General features: G+C 39.3%; 1 protein-coding gene across 1 annotated transcript in view; it reads right to left on the bottom strand.

Annotated features, from left to right (window-relative positions):
- Positions 1–21,416, bottom strand: part of Pign (phosphatidylinositol glycan anchor biosynthesis class N) — a 148,862-nt gene that overhangs the window by 13,278 nt on the left and 114,168 nt on the right. Inside the window, exons 24-30 of the mRNA XM_032914828.1 lie at positions 14,926–15,028; positions 13,277–13,363; positions 10,152–10,207; positions 9,769–9,844; positions 8,076–8,149; positions 5,318–5,360; positions 3,336–3,388 (exon numbers count right to left, since the gene is read on the bottom strand). Coding sequence (XP_032770719.1) covers positions 3,336–3,388; positions 5,318–5,360; positions 8,076–8,149; positions 9,769–9,844; positions 10,152–10,207; positions 13,277–13,363; positions 14,926–15,028 — 492 coding nt within the window. The remainder of the gene's footprint in view (positions 1–3,335; positions 3,389–5,317; positions 5,361–8,075; positions 8,150–9,768; positions 9,845–10,151; positions 10,208–13,276; positions 13,364–14,925; positions 15,029–21,416) is intronic.

The raw sequence follows: 21,416 nt of genomic DNA, 5'->3' as shown, positions 1-21,416 counted from the left end.
TGGGATGAACTAAGGGATGTTCACTTCTTCTAACTATAATATTCCTCACACCCATTAATGATAATAATGAAATGAAAATACAATGTCTTCATGAAGGGTGTGACAGTGTCCCCAATACAAATGCTGCACACTCGTCTCCCCCTTTTTAACTAAGCTTCAAAGTGACCCAGGCCAACTTCTGCTTCCTGCTTCCACTGCCACTGAAGGACTCTTCACTTCAGCAGGAAATGAATTACTAAGCAGCAGATGAGAAAAAGCACCAGCAATCAGTAAAGCTGTCATTTCTTCTTTCTCACTTCTCAGAGCAGCAAGTCTAGTTCTCTCTGGAGATCTTTTAGAAGGTGGTGTCCTCCCTAGCATGAATTAGTATCTTCATGCTTCTATTTATTGAACATCAATTAAAAAGAATTTATGATCCTGATAGGAGAAAAGAGGATTTAACTTATGTCATGTTCAGTTCAATTTCACGCAGTTATCTTAGTTCTGTTTTTCTTTATCAACTGAGTTTGAGATAAAAGTTCCGTGTGAGAAAATAGAACTATTTTCAGTGTCCAATAGCTGAGTGTTGACAGATGGTACACCCATGTAGCCACCATCATTTTCAAGACTTCTAGAATACTTCCATTCCCTCAGAAGCTCCCACATGTCCCTCTGAATCAACCCCACACCCTTCAGACTCCAGAATTATTGATTAGCTTTCTGGAAATACAGATTGGAATTTTATATAACAGAAACAATATACTCTACACCCCTACATATCTGGTCACTTTCAGTAACTGTAGTTTCTGAAATCTGTCTATGAGGCTGAGTCAATCAATCATGTTTTCACTGGCAAGTAGTCATCTACTGTCTAGATGCAGCAGAACCAATTTATCCACTCATGTATTCATAACAGGTTTAATGAACAAAGTTGCTACAAAAACTCCTATACAAATCATTCTGTACACATTTTCCCTTCTCTTAGATAAATACCTAAAAATTGAGTGGCCAAGTCACAGAGCTATGTCTCTCCCTCATATATATATATGAGATTGTATGTGGTATGCATGTTCATGTACATGTGGGTATGAATACATACACACACACATGACACATGTACATATGTATGTGCAGAAGTCAGAGTTTAGAATTGGATGTCTCTCTCTATTGTTCTCCACTGTATTTTTCACACAGAGTCTCACACTGAACCTGTAACTAATGGATTGTGTGAGGTTAGCTGCCAACAAGACCCAGGACCATCCAGCTGAGTCCCCATCACAGGCACATGTCACTATGTCAGGTGTTTCCCCCTCCTTTTCCATATTAGTATATCATGAAATAAGACCATACTTATCCTCATTTCCCACTTCTAATCTTCCCTTCATGCCCACCTCTCTCTCCTAAATTCAAATCCACTTTCTTTTTATAACCCACTAAGTTCAGTTAGTGCTGCTCACATGTGCATTAGAAACCTGTCACTAGGCCTAGATTTTATGTAGCTCACATCAGATCCCAGGGCTCAGGGAGTAGTGTATCTGGAAAGGCAGATAGGTACAAGCTGGAAGCTTTGAGAGGGATGTCTAATGTATACTCTTATACAAACCCACAGAAATTCCTAGGAGCTCAAAGTGTGACTAAATATTAACTAATAAAATCAGTTTATAAAACAATCTCAGAATCCATTTGGGGGCAAAAAGTAGGAGGATCGATTTTGCTTTCTTCTTCTCAGAAAGAAGAATATATCAGTGCAAGTGATGATCAGACTCAGGAAGGAGGAAACTGACTTGCTCACATCATGTTTTAGATGAACAGCATGTTACGATGTTCAGACGTCATCTTGAAAAGGCTGTGGAAAGCAAAAAAGTTTCTGGAGATGACCCACCATTTTGCATGGCTGTGATGGGTGCACTCTAGAGGCAAAGTCCCCAGAGACTTCAGCCCAGGATTGCTTCTCACTACTGACATGCTTTTCGTGCCACTGTTACATAGCCTAATAATTCCTGGGCATCCGTCCACCCTACTGGGCAGATCTCCTGCAGAATCAATATGAAGATGTACTTTCATGTAGTAATGCTCTGTAGATGAATTGATGATTTCATAATTTCTCATAATGATTTTATAGAACTCCTAAATTGATACAAGTAATCTCAAGCTCCCTATAGAATAAAAGCTACAAATAGAGTTCTGTAAATCTTCATTTGTCATAGGCTAATTGCACTGGGGAAAGAAAACAGGCTTGAAACAAATTTATGATCAAGGAAAACATTCCTTCTAGGTTAGGAATGAGGCCATTATCTGGTAACTAAAGGTCATAAACTGGGAATGGGCAATTTATTATAGGTGCAACAACAGAAAATAAATGGACTAGTTTATTATACAAGACTTCAAAATAATAAGGCACAAGGTAGATGATTTGTCTTGACAAAACTGTGCTAATTTATGACATTAAAAACTATTGCTTTAAATGTCTAATGAACTTATGGAGCTAGAAGATAGAAAATGAGTGTTTAGCCAGGTACTAGTCTTAATGGAAAGACACGTAAACAATTCTGTTGAAACTCCTTGAGTCTTCCCCACCTGACATGAACTAGTGCTTTAAACTTACTATGAACTCACAGAATGTAAAAATGCTCTAAAAACCATGTGATCAATTGTCCTGAGAGGATATAAAAACTAAGAATAGCAATAAAGTGGTAGTGTAGCCCCTTTCCTCTTCAGCCAGTATGTGTGTGTTTGTGTGTGGGCAGACTTTCTTTTCTTTTCTTTTCTTTCTGGCTCATGAAGAGTTAACGGACTCTCAGCCTCTCACCTGAAGAGGGACAGGCCTATGAGTCAAACAGAAAAGAGCCCAAGTAACAAAGTTTCTTTTCTTAATTCCCCTGCTGCTATCAGCAAGAGTTAAACAGCCAGAAATCATCAGCATTTGGTACCTGCCCATGTTATCCTCATTGCCTTCCTCAGTTACCCAACTGCCAAGCAGGACCTCAGCAGATAATGACAGTATGAAATTTACACCAACACATAAAAGTCACAGTGTAGCCTGAATAGCCTTACTTTTCCAAGGAGCAACTGTGAGATCATAAGAACACACAAGGACACTGGAGTTACTTTGAGACCAGATGCAGGATTCCCTCTTATATCTTCCTGCTGCCCAGTTCTCTCCACTCTAAACGTCCATCCTCCTAGCCCACAGCATCCCATGAAAATACCTGCCCATGTGTTCCTATCGTTAATTAGAAAAAGGCATCCCAACTCAGAGCTATAAGATTTATGCGACTTCCTGTACACGTCTCAAAGTTGTACTGCACCTGTATCAACCACTTGTAGGAAGTGTGTGCCTGTGTACAATACAGTACCTTGTTCCAATATCAAGCCAGCTGCCAGAATCCTTGACCAAGAAGAAAAAATGCTGTAAGATAATATGAATTCATTAAAACAAAGACTATTCAGTTGCAATCTATAAACAAAGTTGTTTTGGGGGTGAATATTCGACATTTCTGACCCCCTGGAATCATTTTCTGCCCAGAATCCACAAGGATATACCCTTAACTGCAACTTCTGTTTGTAACAAATACGCAATTGCCCAAATGCCACAAATGAAATTAAGATTCAATCAAATGAACACAAAATGGTGTTTGAGAGTAATAAAACCAACCAACGGTAATAAAAATATTGAAAATGCCAAAGATCGAACTGAAACTCCATCATCTGACCATCAACAAACTTGCTAAAGTGTGTCCTATTCTCAACAACATTCACTGCCAGGGTCTAGAGAAAATTTCCCCAAAAGATGAGTGAGTAATCTACTGAATCATTCATTGTATTATGTGTGTAAATGCATGCGTGTGTGTGTGTGTGTGTGTGTGTGTGTGTGTGTGTGTGTGTGTGTGTGAAATACAGAAACAGAGGAAGGTAAAATCTAAGTGAAAAGTAGAAAGACAAAACTAGAGAGGGGGAGGGGGAGGAGGGAGGGGGAGGGGGGGGAGGGGGGAGGGGAGAAGTTGTTTCTGGGCAAAGGAACTAGTTTGTTAAACTAGGAAGCCAGATAAAGTTTAGCAGGTTCATGAAAAATAAACAAGGAAATAAAATTATTCCTGCCAATAAAGCTGGGTCAGAGACAGTTTCTCACCTTAAACTGAGTGATTGATTCTTCACACAAAATCAGCCAGAAACATTCAAGTCTCATCTATTCGAACCTATTTGTCATTTTTGAATGATGATTTCTAGCATCATGTGTGATCAATTTAAGAAAACTACTAAATACTTAGTATCAAGGGGCCAGCAATCAGATTTGGGAAAACACTTGGTAGATATATAGTAAGGTATTAGTCATACCTTAAAAGAGGCATTGCTCTCTGCTTCTGAGAGGTGATTTCTAGGCCCTTGGAATGCCTGATGAAGCATTTTGCCTGAGGTACTGGTTGCCAGTCTAAAATATGATCTATGATACGATCTTTGGGGAGTATGGTGTGATTTCAACCCTTGAAAGGTCTGGAGATTAATGATCAGTCAGGCCAAGTGTGCTCTGTTGACCAAGACCCATAAAAAGGAAAGGAAAGTGTAGGCTGGCAGTGTTCCGCGTGTACTGCCGTACTTTGTGCTGAGGGATAGAGCTGTCCTTACTCCACTGGAGAAAACAGGAGAACTCTGCACTCCACTTGACACAGAGATTCCTTTGGCTGACTTATGTATATGATCTCACTGCCGTAAGCCAGAACTGAGACCATAGGAGGATTCAGCACGTTCTGTGAGGGCTTCCAGAGAATCACCAAGCCTGGGAGTAGATATGAGAATTCCTCAAACACCCAAGGCAGACTCTCTTTGTTAAGACATATATGAACAACACTACCTGTAAGTTCCTTACTTAGAATTCACTGATTACAGCTATTAACTGAGAACATTTCCCAGCTGATAAAGCTGCATTTCCCTATTCATTCACTCACTCCTTTTTCTTTCCTTGTTAATCCGAGAAGACTAAAAAAAAATAAAATAAAATAAAGTAAAAAAAAAAAAATCCATATTTGAAAAATGAGTGATGGCGTATCTAAATCTGAAATTGGATTCTTCTGTTAATCTATGAAAGGTTCATTTCAGACACAAATGAGAACAACCTGAAAGTCTAAGCATGAAATGACAGCCTGACTAAGTCAAGTAGCAGAAAAGAATTTGACAATTTAAAAAGAGTTTCTGCATAAGTACCTATGTAAACAGCCATCATTTAGAACTCAGTACATAAAGATTTCATGTACAGAAATATATTCGTATTTCTCCCAACTCAATAGACATGGAACTTAGGTTTCCCAATCCTACTTATACCAAATATGCAATTGTGCCTTACCAAAGCCATGATGTCTGATATGACAAGAACGACAAGAAAAAGGCTGAAAAGTAAAGAAAGGTTTACATCAGTGTAATAGGCACACCTTTCAAACACATTAGAACACTATCCTCAGGGAAGTCGGGAGATTAAGGAAGACCCTTATTGCTCACAGCCCCACGCATCCTTAGCCCATCCTCTATGAGGGAACCTTCACAGCCATGTGCCATTTTATGGCCTCTATCCAAAATAAGCAAGCTTTCTGATGATCCGTCCCAGTTATGGAGACTGAGGAACAAGACAAATAAATGGCAATCAGAAAAGCTCATCTGGAGTCATGTATAAGAAAATTATGCTAGCATGGCTTTTCTGCTTCACTTTGTCTAATATATATTTTAAAGAGTGGGTAAGGAGAAATGGAGGTAGTCAGCTCATTGGTGTGTTACACTCAACTTACATTTTGGCGGTGTGGGTATAATAAACAACCAGGATGGAAGTAAAGCTTCCTTTATCCCTAGACTTTTAAACACTTGAAGATGTTTAGCAACAAAACTAAAGTAACTATGAAGGTCAAAAGGGAGGAGGGAAGGCATGAGGGAGAATTAAGGAGCAGATGAGCAGTGAGGGAAGTTGTAGCCTGACTTCCATGGTGAGGTAAAGAAAAGAGATTCAAAGTTATCTGGCACTAGGATGATGATTCACTGAGTTCAATGGATGGCACATTAAACATGGGGAGCTTCTGAAACACCGGGGAGAGTCAATGCCTTTCAGGGCTTAAAGGCAAAAAGAGAAGATATGTTTTAAAGCCTTTGATTTCGACACCTCCACCTCAGGTCTCTGTGTTCAGGGTTTCCTTACATTATTCTCAGCACAGAATTACCATACAAATGCACACAAATGCATGTATACAGCACACACATCGGTGAGCCTTCTGTCCATTCCACTGCCCTCAGTTCCTCTTACACAAGGCTTACTTAAATTTCCCTCTGAAAACGTGGTCTACTAACAGAGGTGCAGGCAGGCATGCTATGCTGCTTACTAGTTTTTGTTGCATCTCAACTGTCATTTGTATGATACGATGAGTCATTTTTCACTATGAAGTTCATGTAAATATCCTCAAAGCTCACTTTCTTTTCAACTAAGAATAAGATTGTCACTATTTCTAAGCAGTAGAAGGAAATCTTTTTAGGAAAAATGTATAGCGTATATATATACTAGCATGCTAAACTGAGTTCTAGCTGAAGCTCATCAAGAAAACATCAGATTTATGTTAAAACTACTCATCCTTTTAGCACTGATGTGCCAGCTTGATTCACTTAGAAAACTGCTATTTATAAATGTGTTTCAGAGAATCTCTGTGTGGAGAATCTCTGTGTGGAGAATCTCTGTGTAGAGAATCACTGTGTGGAGAATCTTCTGTGTGGAGAATCTCTGGTGAGGTTATTTTATGGGTTTAAAAAAAGTAAATACTTGGTTAACAACTTTTCTTTCAGAATATTGAATGCTGAAGACTGATAGATTCAGACATATCCCAAAACTTAAGAATCTTTTGCATACAGACCGACAGGAGTCGGATGTAGCTCGCTCCTGAGAGGCACAGCCAGAATACAGCAAATACAGAGGCGAATGCCAGCAGCAAACCACTGAACTGAGAATAGGACCCCCGTTGAAGGAATCAGAGAAAGGACTGGAAGAGCTTGAAGGGGCTCAAGACCCCATATGTACAACAATGCCAAGCAACTAGAGCTTCCAGGGACTAAGCCACTACCTAAAGACTATACATGGACTGACCCTGGACTCTGACCTCATAGGTAGCAATGAATATCCTAGTAAGAGCACCAGTGGAAGGGGAAGCCCTGGGTCCTGCTAAGACTGAACCCCCAGTGAACTAGACTGTTGTGGGGAGGGCAGCAATGGGGGGAGGGTGGGGAGGGGAACACCCATAAGGAAGGGGAGGGGGGAGGGGGATGTTTGCCCGGAAACCGGGAAAGGGAATAACACTCGAAATGTATATAAGAAATACTCAAGTTAATAAAAAAAAAAAAAAAGAATCTTTTGCATACATTTGTCAATGTGTATTTTTGCAAATTATTGACACACAGAAAAGTTAATGTTAACCCACATAAAATGAAATGAGGTTAACAAATCTGTTTAATATTTTTTTTTTTTCCGGAGCTGGGGACCGAACCCAGGGCCTTGTGCTTGCTAGGCAAGCGCTCTACCACTGAGCTAAATCCCCAGCCCCTTAATAATTTTTTTATTTGTTTTTTGAGACAAGGTTTCTCTATACAGCTCTTGCTGCCCTAGGCTCACTTTGTAGACCATGATGGCCTTGAACTCACGGAGATCCACCTGCCTCTGCCTCCCATTTTCTGGGATTAGAAGTGTGTCATCACACTCAGCTTGTTTAATATATTTTTAAGGAATAAGCCAAGAGACATTGCAATGATAGCCCATTTCATTTTTATAGGTTCCATTATGCCATAAGAGACAAATAATTAACACAGTATGTAAAATTTATGATTTTCTAGAAAGAGTCTTCACTAGATTGAATAACATTCTAATGCTTTACTGCGAAGAAAGCATATTTGTTTGCTAAAGGCCCGAATTAACCAATTTCCTCTAATGACAGCTGAAATCTAAAAGTGAGAAAATTCTTAATTTTATAATAAACAATTTGTGTTACAAAGCTTTAATAGCAATCATATGAAATATCTTCAAACATTCTCTCATTTAGGAAATGTAGGGAAACCCAGGGCTTCTTAAGCATTTATCTTACCCTTTTGATGACAGCTGTGTAGTTATCTGAACTGCTTCAAAAGCACACATCACAAGAACAAAAGGAATTAAAATCTGTTTCAAAGAACAACAAATGATGTCATTGGTAACAGGCACCTGAAACATGTTCCGCTTATAGAATGAACTGAAATCTCTCAAAAACTCATATACACCCGTGTACAGGAGACAGAGAGAGAACATGAAACTGGCACATAGGAGACTGAGAACAGATGTAAAAACTAACAACACACAAAGAATAACAGCAAACATTAACATGTATTTCAAACTAAAATCTACAAATTTTGCACTGTGTGACATATTCTACTGAGTCATGACAATGTTCATGTTTCCAAGAATATATGAAGGAGAATGCCTAAAGCAAGTTAGTTACACAGCCTGTTGTTCTGATATACAGCATTCTAGACTTAACTTGTTATTAGATACTGTAACACCATGAACATGACTCAGCTATTTTAGTATTGCCTTTTTGAGTTTAAAAAGGTTATTTTAGTCATGATATAAACTCATGCTAAATGTAGTAATTTGAAAACATATATAGAAATTAGAGAATGGGTCATGAGAAAATGCCAAATATCTTTTTACCATTTTTTAAATTGCATTTCTATTAGTGTAGTAAAACAGTACAACTGGTGCAGTAAGAAAACTCCTACTAAGAGGATATACACTTTCAACAGTTATTACTTATGAATCTGAATAGTAAAATAAATATATACTAATTACATAAAATGTGCCAAGAACTATAGAAGAGAAGTCTGTGGACAGACCAGGTAAGTGTGACAACTACACTGGGTTGAATGAGAACTGTTCCCCACAGACACATGTATGACACTGGGTACTGCTGGCACTGTTTGGAAGATTATGAACCTTTAGATAGCCAAGTCCTACTGGAAGAAGTGCATCACTGGGGGCAGGCTTTGAGAGTTTACAGTCTGGCTCCACTTCCTGTTCTCTCCCTCCTTCCTGTGTGCAGGTGAAATGTGATCGCTCTGCATCCTGACTGCCAGGCTGGATTTACGCTTCTGCTCTGTACCATCCTTCCATGACAGATGGTGTCGTCTCTGGAATTGTAACCAAACAAACCCTTTCCTTCCTAACTTGCTTTCTGTCAGGGTATTTTATTATAGCAACAGAAAGGCAACTAATATCATAATACTAATGATGACGAACTGTATTCCAATGAAACATTGATCTCTAGAAACCTGAACGTATAACTACATTGATACTGCAAACACTGAGCTGGTGCCTGACATATTAAAAAGACATCAATTAGACATCTATTGAAAGGATTCATTAGCTTTAGGTACATGGAAACGAGGAGAACACAGGGGCCATCTTGTAGGTGGAGACCCATGGAGTCAGGGAACCTCATCATTTTTAGCATCACTGTAGTTTCAATCACAGGTCCCAGGCAGCCTTCAATTACCTATGACAGGATTTTCTTGGGCTAACAGAATTCTTAATTCTTTTGTAGTGAAACAGCCTTAAGAATAAAGCAAAGATTAATGATCTCTGGAAGCAAGGGTTAGAGGGCTGCCTCCATTAGTGCCAAGACTGAAAGACTATCTGTTATAATGACAATAACTTTACAATCTTAATGTCACATGTCACACAAACTTAGTATCACAATCTTTAAATTAATCATTTAATGCAAAAAATAGAATTAGAAAACTAACCTTCCACATCATGAGCGCTCCCATCATGAAAGGACTAAACACAGTCAGAAAGCAATACACAGAGGCAAGGTCAAAGCTGGACAATGGTAAAAGAAAGAGTAAAGATTTTAGAATTCACACTGAAACCAAAGGTATATTCTGTTAAGAGGACACTCAGTCATTCTGAAATCAACTCTTGCTAAAATTATATTATAGTAGAATGAACAAACTAGGTCTCTCTCTTGGCTAATCTCCTAATTATCTATTATATTATACTCCATCACATTTTTTAATATAAAACAAAGAAAAAGGACTGGGGAGATGGTTCAACAGTTAAGAGCAGTTGCTGCTCTTCTAAGGGACGGACACACACACACACACCAAGTAAATATTTAAAAAATTACCTGTTAATAGAAGCTATATTTCCAGTTCCAAAAAATGCAGTTAATAAAAAGAAAACCTACAGACAGTTAAGGAAATACCAACACAACTCAGAATTCATACAATTTCTTTCTTTTCATATCATTTATTCTTGCTTAATTGTCAAGACAATCTTTCAAGTGGAAGAACGTGAGTTCAGGCCTATTTCTTTCCACTTTAGCCAAAGCATGTGTTTGTTAAGATCTTTTTCATTTAGGAAAATAAAAGTCAATTCTATCACAAAAGCATTTGCTTTTGTATCTGTTTAATCATCACGAGTTGTTTGAAAGGGGTGGTGAGAGCACCCCGGTGAGCACACCACAAAGGTCTGAAAACTGTTTAGGATCACGGAGTTGCTGGTCACTGAGAAGCCAACTTTGCTTTTCTCAAGCATCAACAGTCAATGTGCCTGCAGTTGTCGCTCATGACTTTCCAAAAGGATGTAGGCCTAGAACATCAAACATTTTCAGCTACAAGATGGATTTATTTACATCTACTCATCACGTGCCCTCCACATGTGAAACTCACACAGGTTCTTCAAAAGGCTCTCTATAGAAGTAGACTTTAGAATAACTCGACAGATAATCATTTAAAACATGTATTGAACTATTATTATTATCATTATCATTTGTATGTATATGTGTACATGAGCATGGGCGCAGGATACTCACAGACAATGTGTAGAAGTTAAAGGACAGCTTTGCAGTCCACTCTCTCCTTCTGCAGTGGGCTCTGAGAACTAGCCTCAGGCCACTGAGCTGACACAGTGTATTAATTACCCTGCTGTGATAAAGTAATGGGAAGGAAAGGGATTATGTGGTTTACCATTGGTATCAGAGTACTTCGCTGTGGGAAGATAAGGCAGGAACTGACGCAGAGACCATGGAGAAATGCTGCTTACTGCCTAGCTAGTCATGCCTTGCTCAGCCTGCTTTCCATATACAAACAGGGCCACCAGCTAAGAGGTGGCACCGGCTGGGTCATTAATCAAGAGACTGTCCACCAGCTTGCCCACAGTCAATCTGATGGAGGCACTTCCTCAAGGAGGTTCCCTCTTCCCAGGGACTCTAGCTTGTGCCAAATTGACAAAAACTAAGCAACACAACACACACACACACACACACACACACACACACACACACACACTCTCACAGCTTTTACCTGCTGCGCCATCTTGCAGGCTACATTTCTTGAACTGTGATTTGCATTACGTATCAATCCCATTAGTGTCTGGGACTTACTGCTGGTAAAGTACTCAAAACGCTGCCTGACTCTTATTAAAATAAGATCTTTTAACAGCATACATGGCACAGAGACCTGGCATGAAACTGCAGGGAAATCATGACTAGTGGTGAAAAGGCAGCATCTAAGCCGGCAGCTGAGCCATGAAGGTATCCATGTAGCCATCTGCTGAGCTCCTACCTAACCAACCAACATTTACTGTCTAGTACCTGTCTGAAACAGAGGTAGGTATTAAGAACACAAATGTGAGTGAAATTATCTTAAAGTGAATTAGATATGCTGGTAAAATTGGTAGACATAGTAGAAAATTAGATTATATTGTCATCAAACAATAGATAGATGTGGTAAGAGCTAATGACTCATGGCTAGACACAGTAAGAAGATGAATATAGACTACTAATATGTTAATTAAAAACTTTGAACTTTAACCTTTTTGTGGAGATAATATTAGAAGCAAACAGTTTGGGTACATGACATACTAAAATCCCATGTGATTTATGATACACAAGTATAGGAAGACAGAGGCAGGAGGCTGTCTACAGAGCTAGTTCACTGGTCCAGGTCAAAGGCAGGAGGCTGGCAGGCAGGAGCAGCTGTCACTCAGTTGACATGGCTCTCATGAAAATGGTGGCTCTCAGGAAAATGAAGGACACGGGGCCCTGAGGTCAGAGCTGGAGAAATGGTTGTTGGAGGAAATGTGTTAGGAGAAATGTGTCTGCCAGTGCTAGAGGAAAGGCTGCCAGCCATCACACAAAGAAAGCAGGCTAAGGAGGAAGACAGGAAACTAGGGTTCAAGATCAGGCAAAGGAAGAAAAGGAGAACAGAGAGATACAAAAAATGAAGAAAAGGAAACGAACAGTTGCAGAAGACAGTAAACTTCCTACAAAGACTAGGAAGAGGGGCAAAGAAGAAGATGGTCAAAGGACAAAAGTTTCAATGACCTATTATCATAGGTAAGGTCTGGACAGCTAAGGAACAGTGCAGCAATAGTTAATAAACTATTAAAAGCTGCTTAAGACAGTAGGATTTAATTATTCTCACAAGGAAGAATGGGCAGGAGGGAAAGAGGAAGGATGGGAAGAAAACTGTGAGGGAGGGAGTAACGAAAGGAGGGATGGAATGCAAATGGCGGCTGAACAGGTGCGGCTGAACAGGTGAGGATGTGCTAATTACTTTACATCATCATTCTGTAGTGTATGTCAATGTATCAGTTATACACCTCCAATGTTTATCACTTTTACTTCAGTAGAGCTGAAAATTTAAGTAAAAATTTAAAAAAGGGAATAATCCCCTATGAATTTCTTGCAGCTGGCCAGTAGGTCCCTCTGAGCTGAGGCTTCATCATGTGTCTTTCAAACTTGTAATGCTCAGTAATCCCTCTGATGGGCCCAGAGCCATGAGACAGGTATGACCTAACAAGTCTCAGGAAAGCACACAGAATGCAAACTCCTAATGACTTCTTCTAGGGCAGGAGAAATTGAACAGGAGTTAAGAGTCGAAAGAGGAATTCAGGTTTAGCTTTAACATTTTATTTTTTAAGGATTATGTGCATATGTGAAAAAGCTCTTCACTGCTAAGACACTGGATGGTGAACATATACATGTTTGCACTGTTACTTTCCTATAGCTAATAAGTCTTTGCACTTGTAAGGGTTGAACCCAGGGCTTGGTGCTTGCTAAGCAAGCACTCTATCCTTGAGATGAATGCCTAGCACCTGCCATCTCAAAATTTTGATGAGAATTATGTATGTGGAAAACTCATAACAGCTTCAATCACTACTATTAAGTAATATGCAGAAACACCTTCAATATCATCTTACTTTATTAAAATGAGGTTGGAAGAGCTTAAAAGTACCAGCAAAGGATACAAGGAAAAAGGCCCTACGGATGTCATCCAAACAGAGCTGTCGGAACTGAGTTATATCAGTATTATAGGTGAACTGGATGCTGGCAAGCTGGAGGTAACAAGAAAGCATTAATACACAATAGCAATTGGGTTACATAGAGACTTACAGACAAGTTAAGAAAGGCAACATAGCTAAGAATGTATACTGTTCCTACAATAAAACATATACAAGCCAAAACTAAAACAAAAACCCCACAACAGTGAAACAGGTTAAATACATCTTACTACAACCCACTGTAAGGTATGTTAGTAACGTGCTGATGCTATTGTGTCATTAAAGTGACAGTTGGACTTTTTCCTACTTTGCATAAATATTCCACTTTCAAATCATTATTCAGAGACTTTATTTATCAGTATTCCAGTCTTCTTAAATCAGTAATATAATATTAAAAATACGACACAATGTAAGCATTTATCGCTTTCTTTGTCCTGTTAATGCTATTTGCAGATAAATTATCTTTGATAAAAGGGGAAGTCACTTCACTAAGTAATACAGTTAGAAAGCTATGTATTGTCTGTATTGTCTTTCATTCTTGCTTAGGTCCCCAAGCCCAGAAAAGAAGATAAAAGAGAGTCGAAAGCAGAACTCTCCCTGCTGCCATACCCTACATAAATATCCAGCAAGCACTGGCATGTTTGACATTTTTCTAAAAACAAAAACAAAAAGCCTTGCTTTCAGTTAGAAGTAAACTTTTAAAAGGGATGTGATGATCTTTCTTTTCCTGAAATAGTATCAGATAATTCCCGACTCTTTACCCTGATCTGACCAGCACTGGTTTTCACAGATCAGTACAGCTGCTTCTGCACTAAAAGTTATTCTGCATGAGCGGTGCCTCTTGGAAGGCCGCTGAAGTTAGTTAAGGGTAGCTGTGCACAAAAGCACTGTCCCTCCACCTGACCTCAGTAAAACTAAATAGTCTGTCACCAATGTTTCAGAATTACCTTAGTTCCAAAACAGATGAGAGACAATACATAGCTTTCTAACTCATCGTGGAGGTGACACCCTTGACAAGTGGTTGGCTTTTAGCCAGTTCTAAGCACAGCACTGTGTATGAACTGTGGAAGACATGGTTAGAGACCATGATCACTAAGACGACAGGATAAGCATCTGACTGGGATGGCTACGGAAACAGTGGGTACTTAAATGCCACCTTACGACCAATCAACCGTCAGAAGGGAAGATCGGAGGTGGAAACAGGAGTGGGGAAAACACACACTGCATCGCCAGAGCAGACAGGCAAGTGGAGCTCTTGGCTCTCTCCTTCTCCCACTGGACCCCACATCATCCATCAGCTGTGTTATCAAGTGCCCAGCACTTTTATCCTTGACATGTGCTGCCCACCCTATGTTGATATTGTCAATGATTCTCAATAATTTTCTAGGAAAAGCCCAACACATACATATCTCGCAAAACTGTAAACTGTGTTTTGTTATAAGTGAAAGTTTCCCTCATGTGTTACTTACCTTAATTATTAATGCCAAGTAAAAGTTTTAAAAATGCTAAAATTCTAAGCAAAATGAATTTTTGATGGAGTTATACTATAATGCCCTTGTAGCCTGGAGAATATTTTATTATACCCAAATCAAAGCAGTGATGGTTTGTAGAGCTACCTTTTGTTTACAGGAAACACCGGGCTGTTGAAGGGTCTCTTGTTCCACGTGTATCCAGACAAACATCAAACAGGACAACACTAACGGAAAGAGAGCTTCATACCTAAAAGACAGGGAAAGAACACAGCTGAAGCACTAACAAAGAAAGCTGAAAGTGAAAGTAGAAGTCATTCGTCAAGTCACTTGGACGGGAAGCTGGGAGACGGCTCAGCAGTGAAAAGCAGCTGTGGCTCTCATACAGGACCCAGGTTTGGTGCACAGCACCCGCCTGCTGGCTCACAATAGCCTATCATGCCAGTTCCAAAGACCTGGTGCCCTCTTCTGGCTAGTGTAGGCACCAGGCACACACACGGTGCATATATGTGAAGGCAAAACAGTCATACTCATAAAATAAAAATGAAATAAACCTTAAGAAGAAATTGCTGTAATATTTCAAAATCTGTAAGCTTTTTAGACAAGGGTAGGAAGAAAGAAATACATTTAAATTTCAACTTTAATTTAATAGCATCTTTTTTTGAACTTCATTAAATCCTGAGATAATTACATGTTTGAAGTAGAAATATTTTTAAAAAACCATTCCTAAAGTAGGTAACAAGTATTTATTAATAGAAAAAGTGCAGAGACAAATGTAAAAAGGTGACTTTGGAGGTACAATCAGTAATATATGTATAAGAGTAAGACAGATACCGCAACCTTCCTAAAAAAAGGTTATAGAAATACAAACCCTAAGGGGAAAATAAAAGGGCTATGAAATGCATGAAAATATCTCTGGCTATATCAATAACTTAGATGAAAATAAAGACAAAAATGAGGTGGCATATTACTCACTACATTTCTCAACATAAAAACGTGTTGACAAAGATACACTGAAATAGGGACTCTCGTGCGCTGTATATAGGAACTCTACTGCAGAAGGCCATCTAATGCTGTTATCCAGATATAAAAACATTCATTAGCCACACTCTAAGAACAAGAGTTCTAAGGAAATAAGACATCCACTATGAGCTTCATTGTAAGGAGGTGTACGAAGGGGCAATGCAGACACAAAGGCCTTGCATGTCCACAGGACAGTGACATCAATGTATCTCTCAGATGGAGGACAGTCAACTTGACACAAAACAAAAACATTACTCATGGTAACAAGCCCTTTTCAAAATACTTCTGCTCTACCTTGCCTCCACGGTCACCAAACGCTCTATCTATCCCAGCACTACCATACTGCTTTGATTGCACATACACATTAATACACCTCCTAGCTGATGAAGAGAATCTGGCTACTATAAAGGTCTGGCTCACAAGTGAAAGAATAACCAACCTGACTGGAAGCTACAAACAAAAAAGCACAATGTTACCTTGCTTCACTTACTACGACTGAACTCAAGGCCATATATCACCATTTCTAAGATATGAAAATGCAAAAGGCACAAAATGCTTTCAATTCTACCACAGCAATAAAAGAAAAGTGCAAGACGGGCAAACGCATCTGGACTTGAAAAAGTATATACGATCACTCAGTGTGTAGGATGGAGACGTCCTGAGCTATGCGCATAGGTTATATGCATGAGAACATGCTCTTAGCAAAAGGTACGGAGACCTGTACACACACACACAGCAGAGTCATTTACAGCCCATTAAAACTGTACTTGGTATTCTTATTGTAAGACGATCCCTAGGCATTACTGACTGGACATGGTAAAAACCACACCCCTTGCAGTTTGTTGTAGCCCAGTTGCTAGAGCGCTTTCCTATATGAATGAAGCCCTGGGCTTCGTCCCCACCACGGTATAAACTAGAACTGAGGGCAGCTCATGCTTATAATCCCAGCACTCAGGAGTACAAGTTTAAGAATCAAAAGAGTTCAAAGTCATCCTTGGCTACATCATGAGTTTGAGGCCAGCCTGAGCTTCCCGAGACAAACAATAAAACAATAAAACAAACAAAAAGTATAAGTATATTTTTTAAAAATGGAGGGACAGCTAAATAAATTAAAGTATGGCACAAAAATATTATACATCTACTAAAATGGTAGAGGAGGACATGATCCACATAAGAAAACACTTCTAACATAAGTAGAAAAAAACAGAAAAACCTACATGGACTATGATTAATTACATGTTAAAAGAAAAAATTAAAGTTAGAAAGAAATATAGCAGAGCCTCAACGGTTAATCACTTCTTCCTTTACTCCACTTTATCAGAATTGATACAGTAATAATAATAATTTAACCATTTTTTTTGTTATGATGAATTAAATCACTGGGGAAAAATTATAATGCCTGCACCCTGGCCATTATTTAAGGTTTAGTTCAGCCACTATTCTACATGAGGTTGATGCCACTGATCCAGATCTACTCCTCAAATCTATTCAGATCCTAACCCTTAAAAGCAACTTTCCAGTTTTTACTGTAACACGGCAACACGTAATTCTTATTTTATAGCCATGAACAGCTCCACTGCAGGCCTGCATTAGTCACAGTTCTCTTGGTTTGACTGCTTAGTGCTCCGGATGCTGAAAACATGAAAGAAAGAGCTTGACTAATCAGAGCAAGAAGGTGCATACTCCAAGAAAAGGCAGATGATGACTTCTAAAAGATTTGCTTATTTTCCTTTACTACGAATGAGTATTTTTGCCTGCAGGAACATGTGCGTGTTTGGTGTGCAAATAGGCCAGAGGGTTCTGAATCCCAGGGAAGTGCATGCAGTTACAGAAGGTTGTTAATACCATATGGGTTCTGGGGACTGAACCTGGGTCCCCTGAAAAAAGCAACCAGTGTTCTTAACTGCTTAGCTATGGATACAGCCCCATGGAACTATGGCTTTTACAAACACTTGCAGTTGTATGTGGAAGTCGTACTTTCTAATGACACACAACCATAAAATGCCTCTCAGTACTTCAGAGATTTGGCCCTTTCCTAAGATCAGACATGGCAGACAAGATCAGATAGAAACAGTCCTTCTAAGAGACTTTATCTCTTAAGACAACATTTCATACACAGTCTGCAAATCTAACCTAATAAGGAAAGATCAATAAAATGTCACCGAGGACCTGAGAGAGTAAGGAGACACTGAACTTTCAGTTGCAATCAGTTAGTTTGGCTTTGGACACGCTGATATGTGCTGGAAAGGCATTTGGATCTGTGTTATATTCTGTTAAGCAAACGGACAATGTAAACAAAATTTGAAAGGAAATATTTAACAACAGACAAAACTATTTTCAAGAATTATAATAGCTTTCATTTGTATAACATTAATTCAGGGCTGATTACTAATGAATCTTTCTTATTCATCAAATCAAGGATGCACTGTTAGAATTTAAGATTACTATTACTCTGTTTCTGTAATATAATAAAGCTATATTTAAAGACTCTCTTACGTCTGAATATTCACCAAATTATACAGAGAAATCTTTATTTTGTCCAAAACAGTGATGAACTACATAGTTTGTAAGTTTTACAAGGATAAAGGGTAAGAAACCAAAGAAATTCACTAACCTAAGTGACTAGATCACAATGTTTCAAGACCTTTTTTCTTTTTCTTTTTTTCTTTTTTTTTAAATTAACTTGAGTATTTCTTATTTACATTTCGAGTGTTATTCCCTTTCCCAGTTTACGGGCCAACATCCCCCTAACCCCCCTTTCCCTTCTTTATGGGTGTTCCCCTCCCCATCCTCCCCCCATTGCCGCCTTCCCCCCAACAATCACGTTCACTGGGGGTTCAGTCTTAGCAGGACCCAGGGCTTCCCCTTCCACTGGTGATCTTACTAGGATATTCAATGCTACCTATGAGGTCAGAGTCCAGGGTCAGTCCATGTATAGTCTTTAGGTAGTGGCTTAGTCCCTGGAAGCTCTGGTTGGTTGGCATTGTTGTTCATATGGGGTCTCGAGCCCCTTCAAGCTCTTCCAGTTCTTTTCTGATTCCTTCAAGCGGGATCCTGTTCTCAGTTCAGTGGTTTGCTGCTGGCATTCGCCTCTGTATTTGCTGTATTCTGGCTGTGTCTCTCAGAGCGATCTACATTAGGCTCCTGTCTGCCTGCACTTCTTTGCTTCATCCATCTTGTCTAATTGGGTGGCTGTATATGTATGGGCCACATGTGGGGCAGGCTCTGAATGGCCTTCTGTGTCTGTTTTAATCTTTTGCCCTCTCTTCCCTGCCAAGGGTATTCTTGTTCCCTTTTTAAAGAAGGAGTGAAGCATTCATTTTGATCATCCGTCTTGAGTTTCATTTGTTCTAGGCATCTAGGTAATTCAAGCATTTGGGCTAATAGCCACTTATCAATGAGTGCATACCATGTATGTCTTTCTGTGATTGGGTTACCTCACTCAGGATGATATTTTCCAGTTCCAAATCCATTTGCCTAAGACCCTTTTTCAAAGCTAAATACAGATTCTGATATTGAATGATGTCTCTTAATGCTTTCATTAGTAAGATCACACTCAGCAGTAATATTCTGATTTTAGTCATGAAATTTCCTGGTTTTGATTTGATGTCATTATGATAATCTGTTTGAGGATCTCTGAAGACCATTTAAATTGACAACTGGAAACATGATTTTAATACTTGTCTCCAAGGTAAGTTACAGGATAAATTCTTCTATATTAAGATTTACTTTTTTTTTAAACTTACAATCAAATTTAAGCTCTCCTTTCCTTTTTCCTTATGCTCTTTATTTCCAACCCAGATCTATTTCTAAGACTTATACTTTATTATTAATTGAATTTTTGCAGTGCCAAGAATTGAAGCCTGTGCATTATAGAGAAGATACTACATTCCCTGTGTAATCATTTATCTATACTGTCACCTTGACAGACGGTAGAATCATTGGAGAGACAGGCCTGGGAGCATGCCTATGAGGGGTTCTCTTCATCAGGTCAATGATCTCTCTACAGGGGAGCCTGGACTGCACAAAGCGCAGAGGCAAATGAGAGCAGTCATGACTCTCCTGGTGACTGTGGATACACGTGACCATCCGCTTCAGGGTCCTGACACCTTCTTCCCTACTGTGTAGGACCATACCCTGGAACTGTATTCCAGAATACACCCCTTTCCTTAAATTGCTTTTGTCAGAGTAATTTATCGCAGCAACAAGAAGAAAATCAAAGATAAGAAGCCTTTGGTTTTTAATGACAGGTTCCAACTATATCGTGCTGGCTAGTTTCAAATTCACAATTCCTGCCTCAGACTCCTTAGTGCTTAGAACTACAGCTTAAAAATGTTCCATTTTGGAACAAGAATACCCTTGGCAGGGAATAGAGAGGCAAAGATTAAAACAGACACAGAAGAACACCCATTCAGAGCCTGCCCCACATGTGGCCCATACATATACAGCCACCCAATTAGACAAGATGGATGAAGCAAAGAAGTGCAGGCCACAGGAGCCGGATGTAGATCTCTCCTGAGAGACACAGCCAGAATACAGCAAATACAGAGGCGAATGCCAGCAGCAAACCACTGAACTGAGAACGGGACCCCCATTGAAGGAATCAGAGAAAGGACTAGAAGAGCTTGAAGGGGCTCGAGACCCCATATGAACAACAATGCCAACCAACCAGAGCTTCCAGGGACTAAGCCATTACCTAAAGACTATACATGGACTGACCCTGGACTCTGACCTCATAGGTAGCAATGAATATCCTAGTAAGAGCACCAGTGGAAGGGAAGCCCTGGGTCCTGCTAAGACTGAACCCCAGTGAACGCGATTGTTGTGGGAGGGCGGTAATGGGGAAGAATGGGGAGGGGAAAAACAATAAAGAAGGGGAGGGGGAAGGGTTAGGGGGATGTTGGCCTGGAAACCGGGAAAGGGAATAACATTCGAAATATAAATAAGAAATACTCAAGTTAATAAAAAAAAAGTTCCATTTTAAAAATCTATTATGCATTCCTTTGAACCTGAAAAGGGCCAAAACATTATTATGTGATTGTTAAAAACTGACCACACTTACTCTAAAAAATTTAATCTCTCAAGCAAACCTCTAAATATGACCTTTTAACAGAACAACGCCATTCCCAAATGGCAGGTTTTTAGCCTTTAATTTCTTATATAGACTAAAAACGTTAGCCCATTTTATTTCGAAGGGCACTAATATAATTGTTTATTCTAAGATTTTACCAATAATGTGGGAAAATGTAATGAGTTTCAAATTATATTTATCACTCTTGAATAAGAACACCAAGGTTCTCACATACTTCAAGATTTACAGCAAACAAGCAACGCACGAGATTTCTTTATTAAAGCAACTGAGAAAAGTTTTCATAATGTCCTTGACATATGTCCATAGCTGTGTCCCACAAATATGTCAGTCAGGAAGGATGGAAAAACAAAAACCAGGATGTGTGGGGACCTTTGGTGAGAGGGGCTCTAGTGTCTACTCCACTTCCTATCTGAGGGCTTTAGTCTAGGTCCCTGAGGATGTTAAGGTCCACTGGAAAAAGCTTTACAGAATGTCTCTCTAACACTTAGTGAAACAACTAAGATTCCTAAAGAGTGATTCGGGC

Source organism: Rattus rattus, chromosome 10 (genome assembly GCF_011064425.1).
Source record: "Rattus rattus isolate New Zealand chromosome 10, Rrattus_CSIRO_v1, whole genome shotgun sequence".
Taxonomy (NCBI): domain Eukaryota; kingdom Metazoa; phylum Chordata; class Mammalia; order Rodentia; family Muridae; genus Rattus; species Rattus rattus.
The sequence above is the reverse complement of the archived record's forward strand: the minus strand, read 5'-3'. Positions and strand labels throughout refer to the sequence as shown.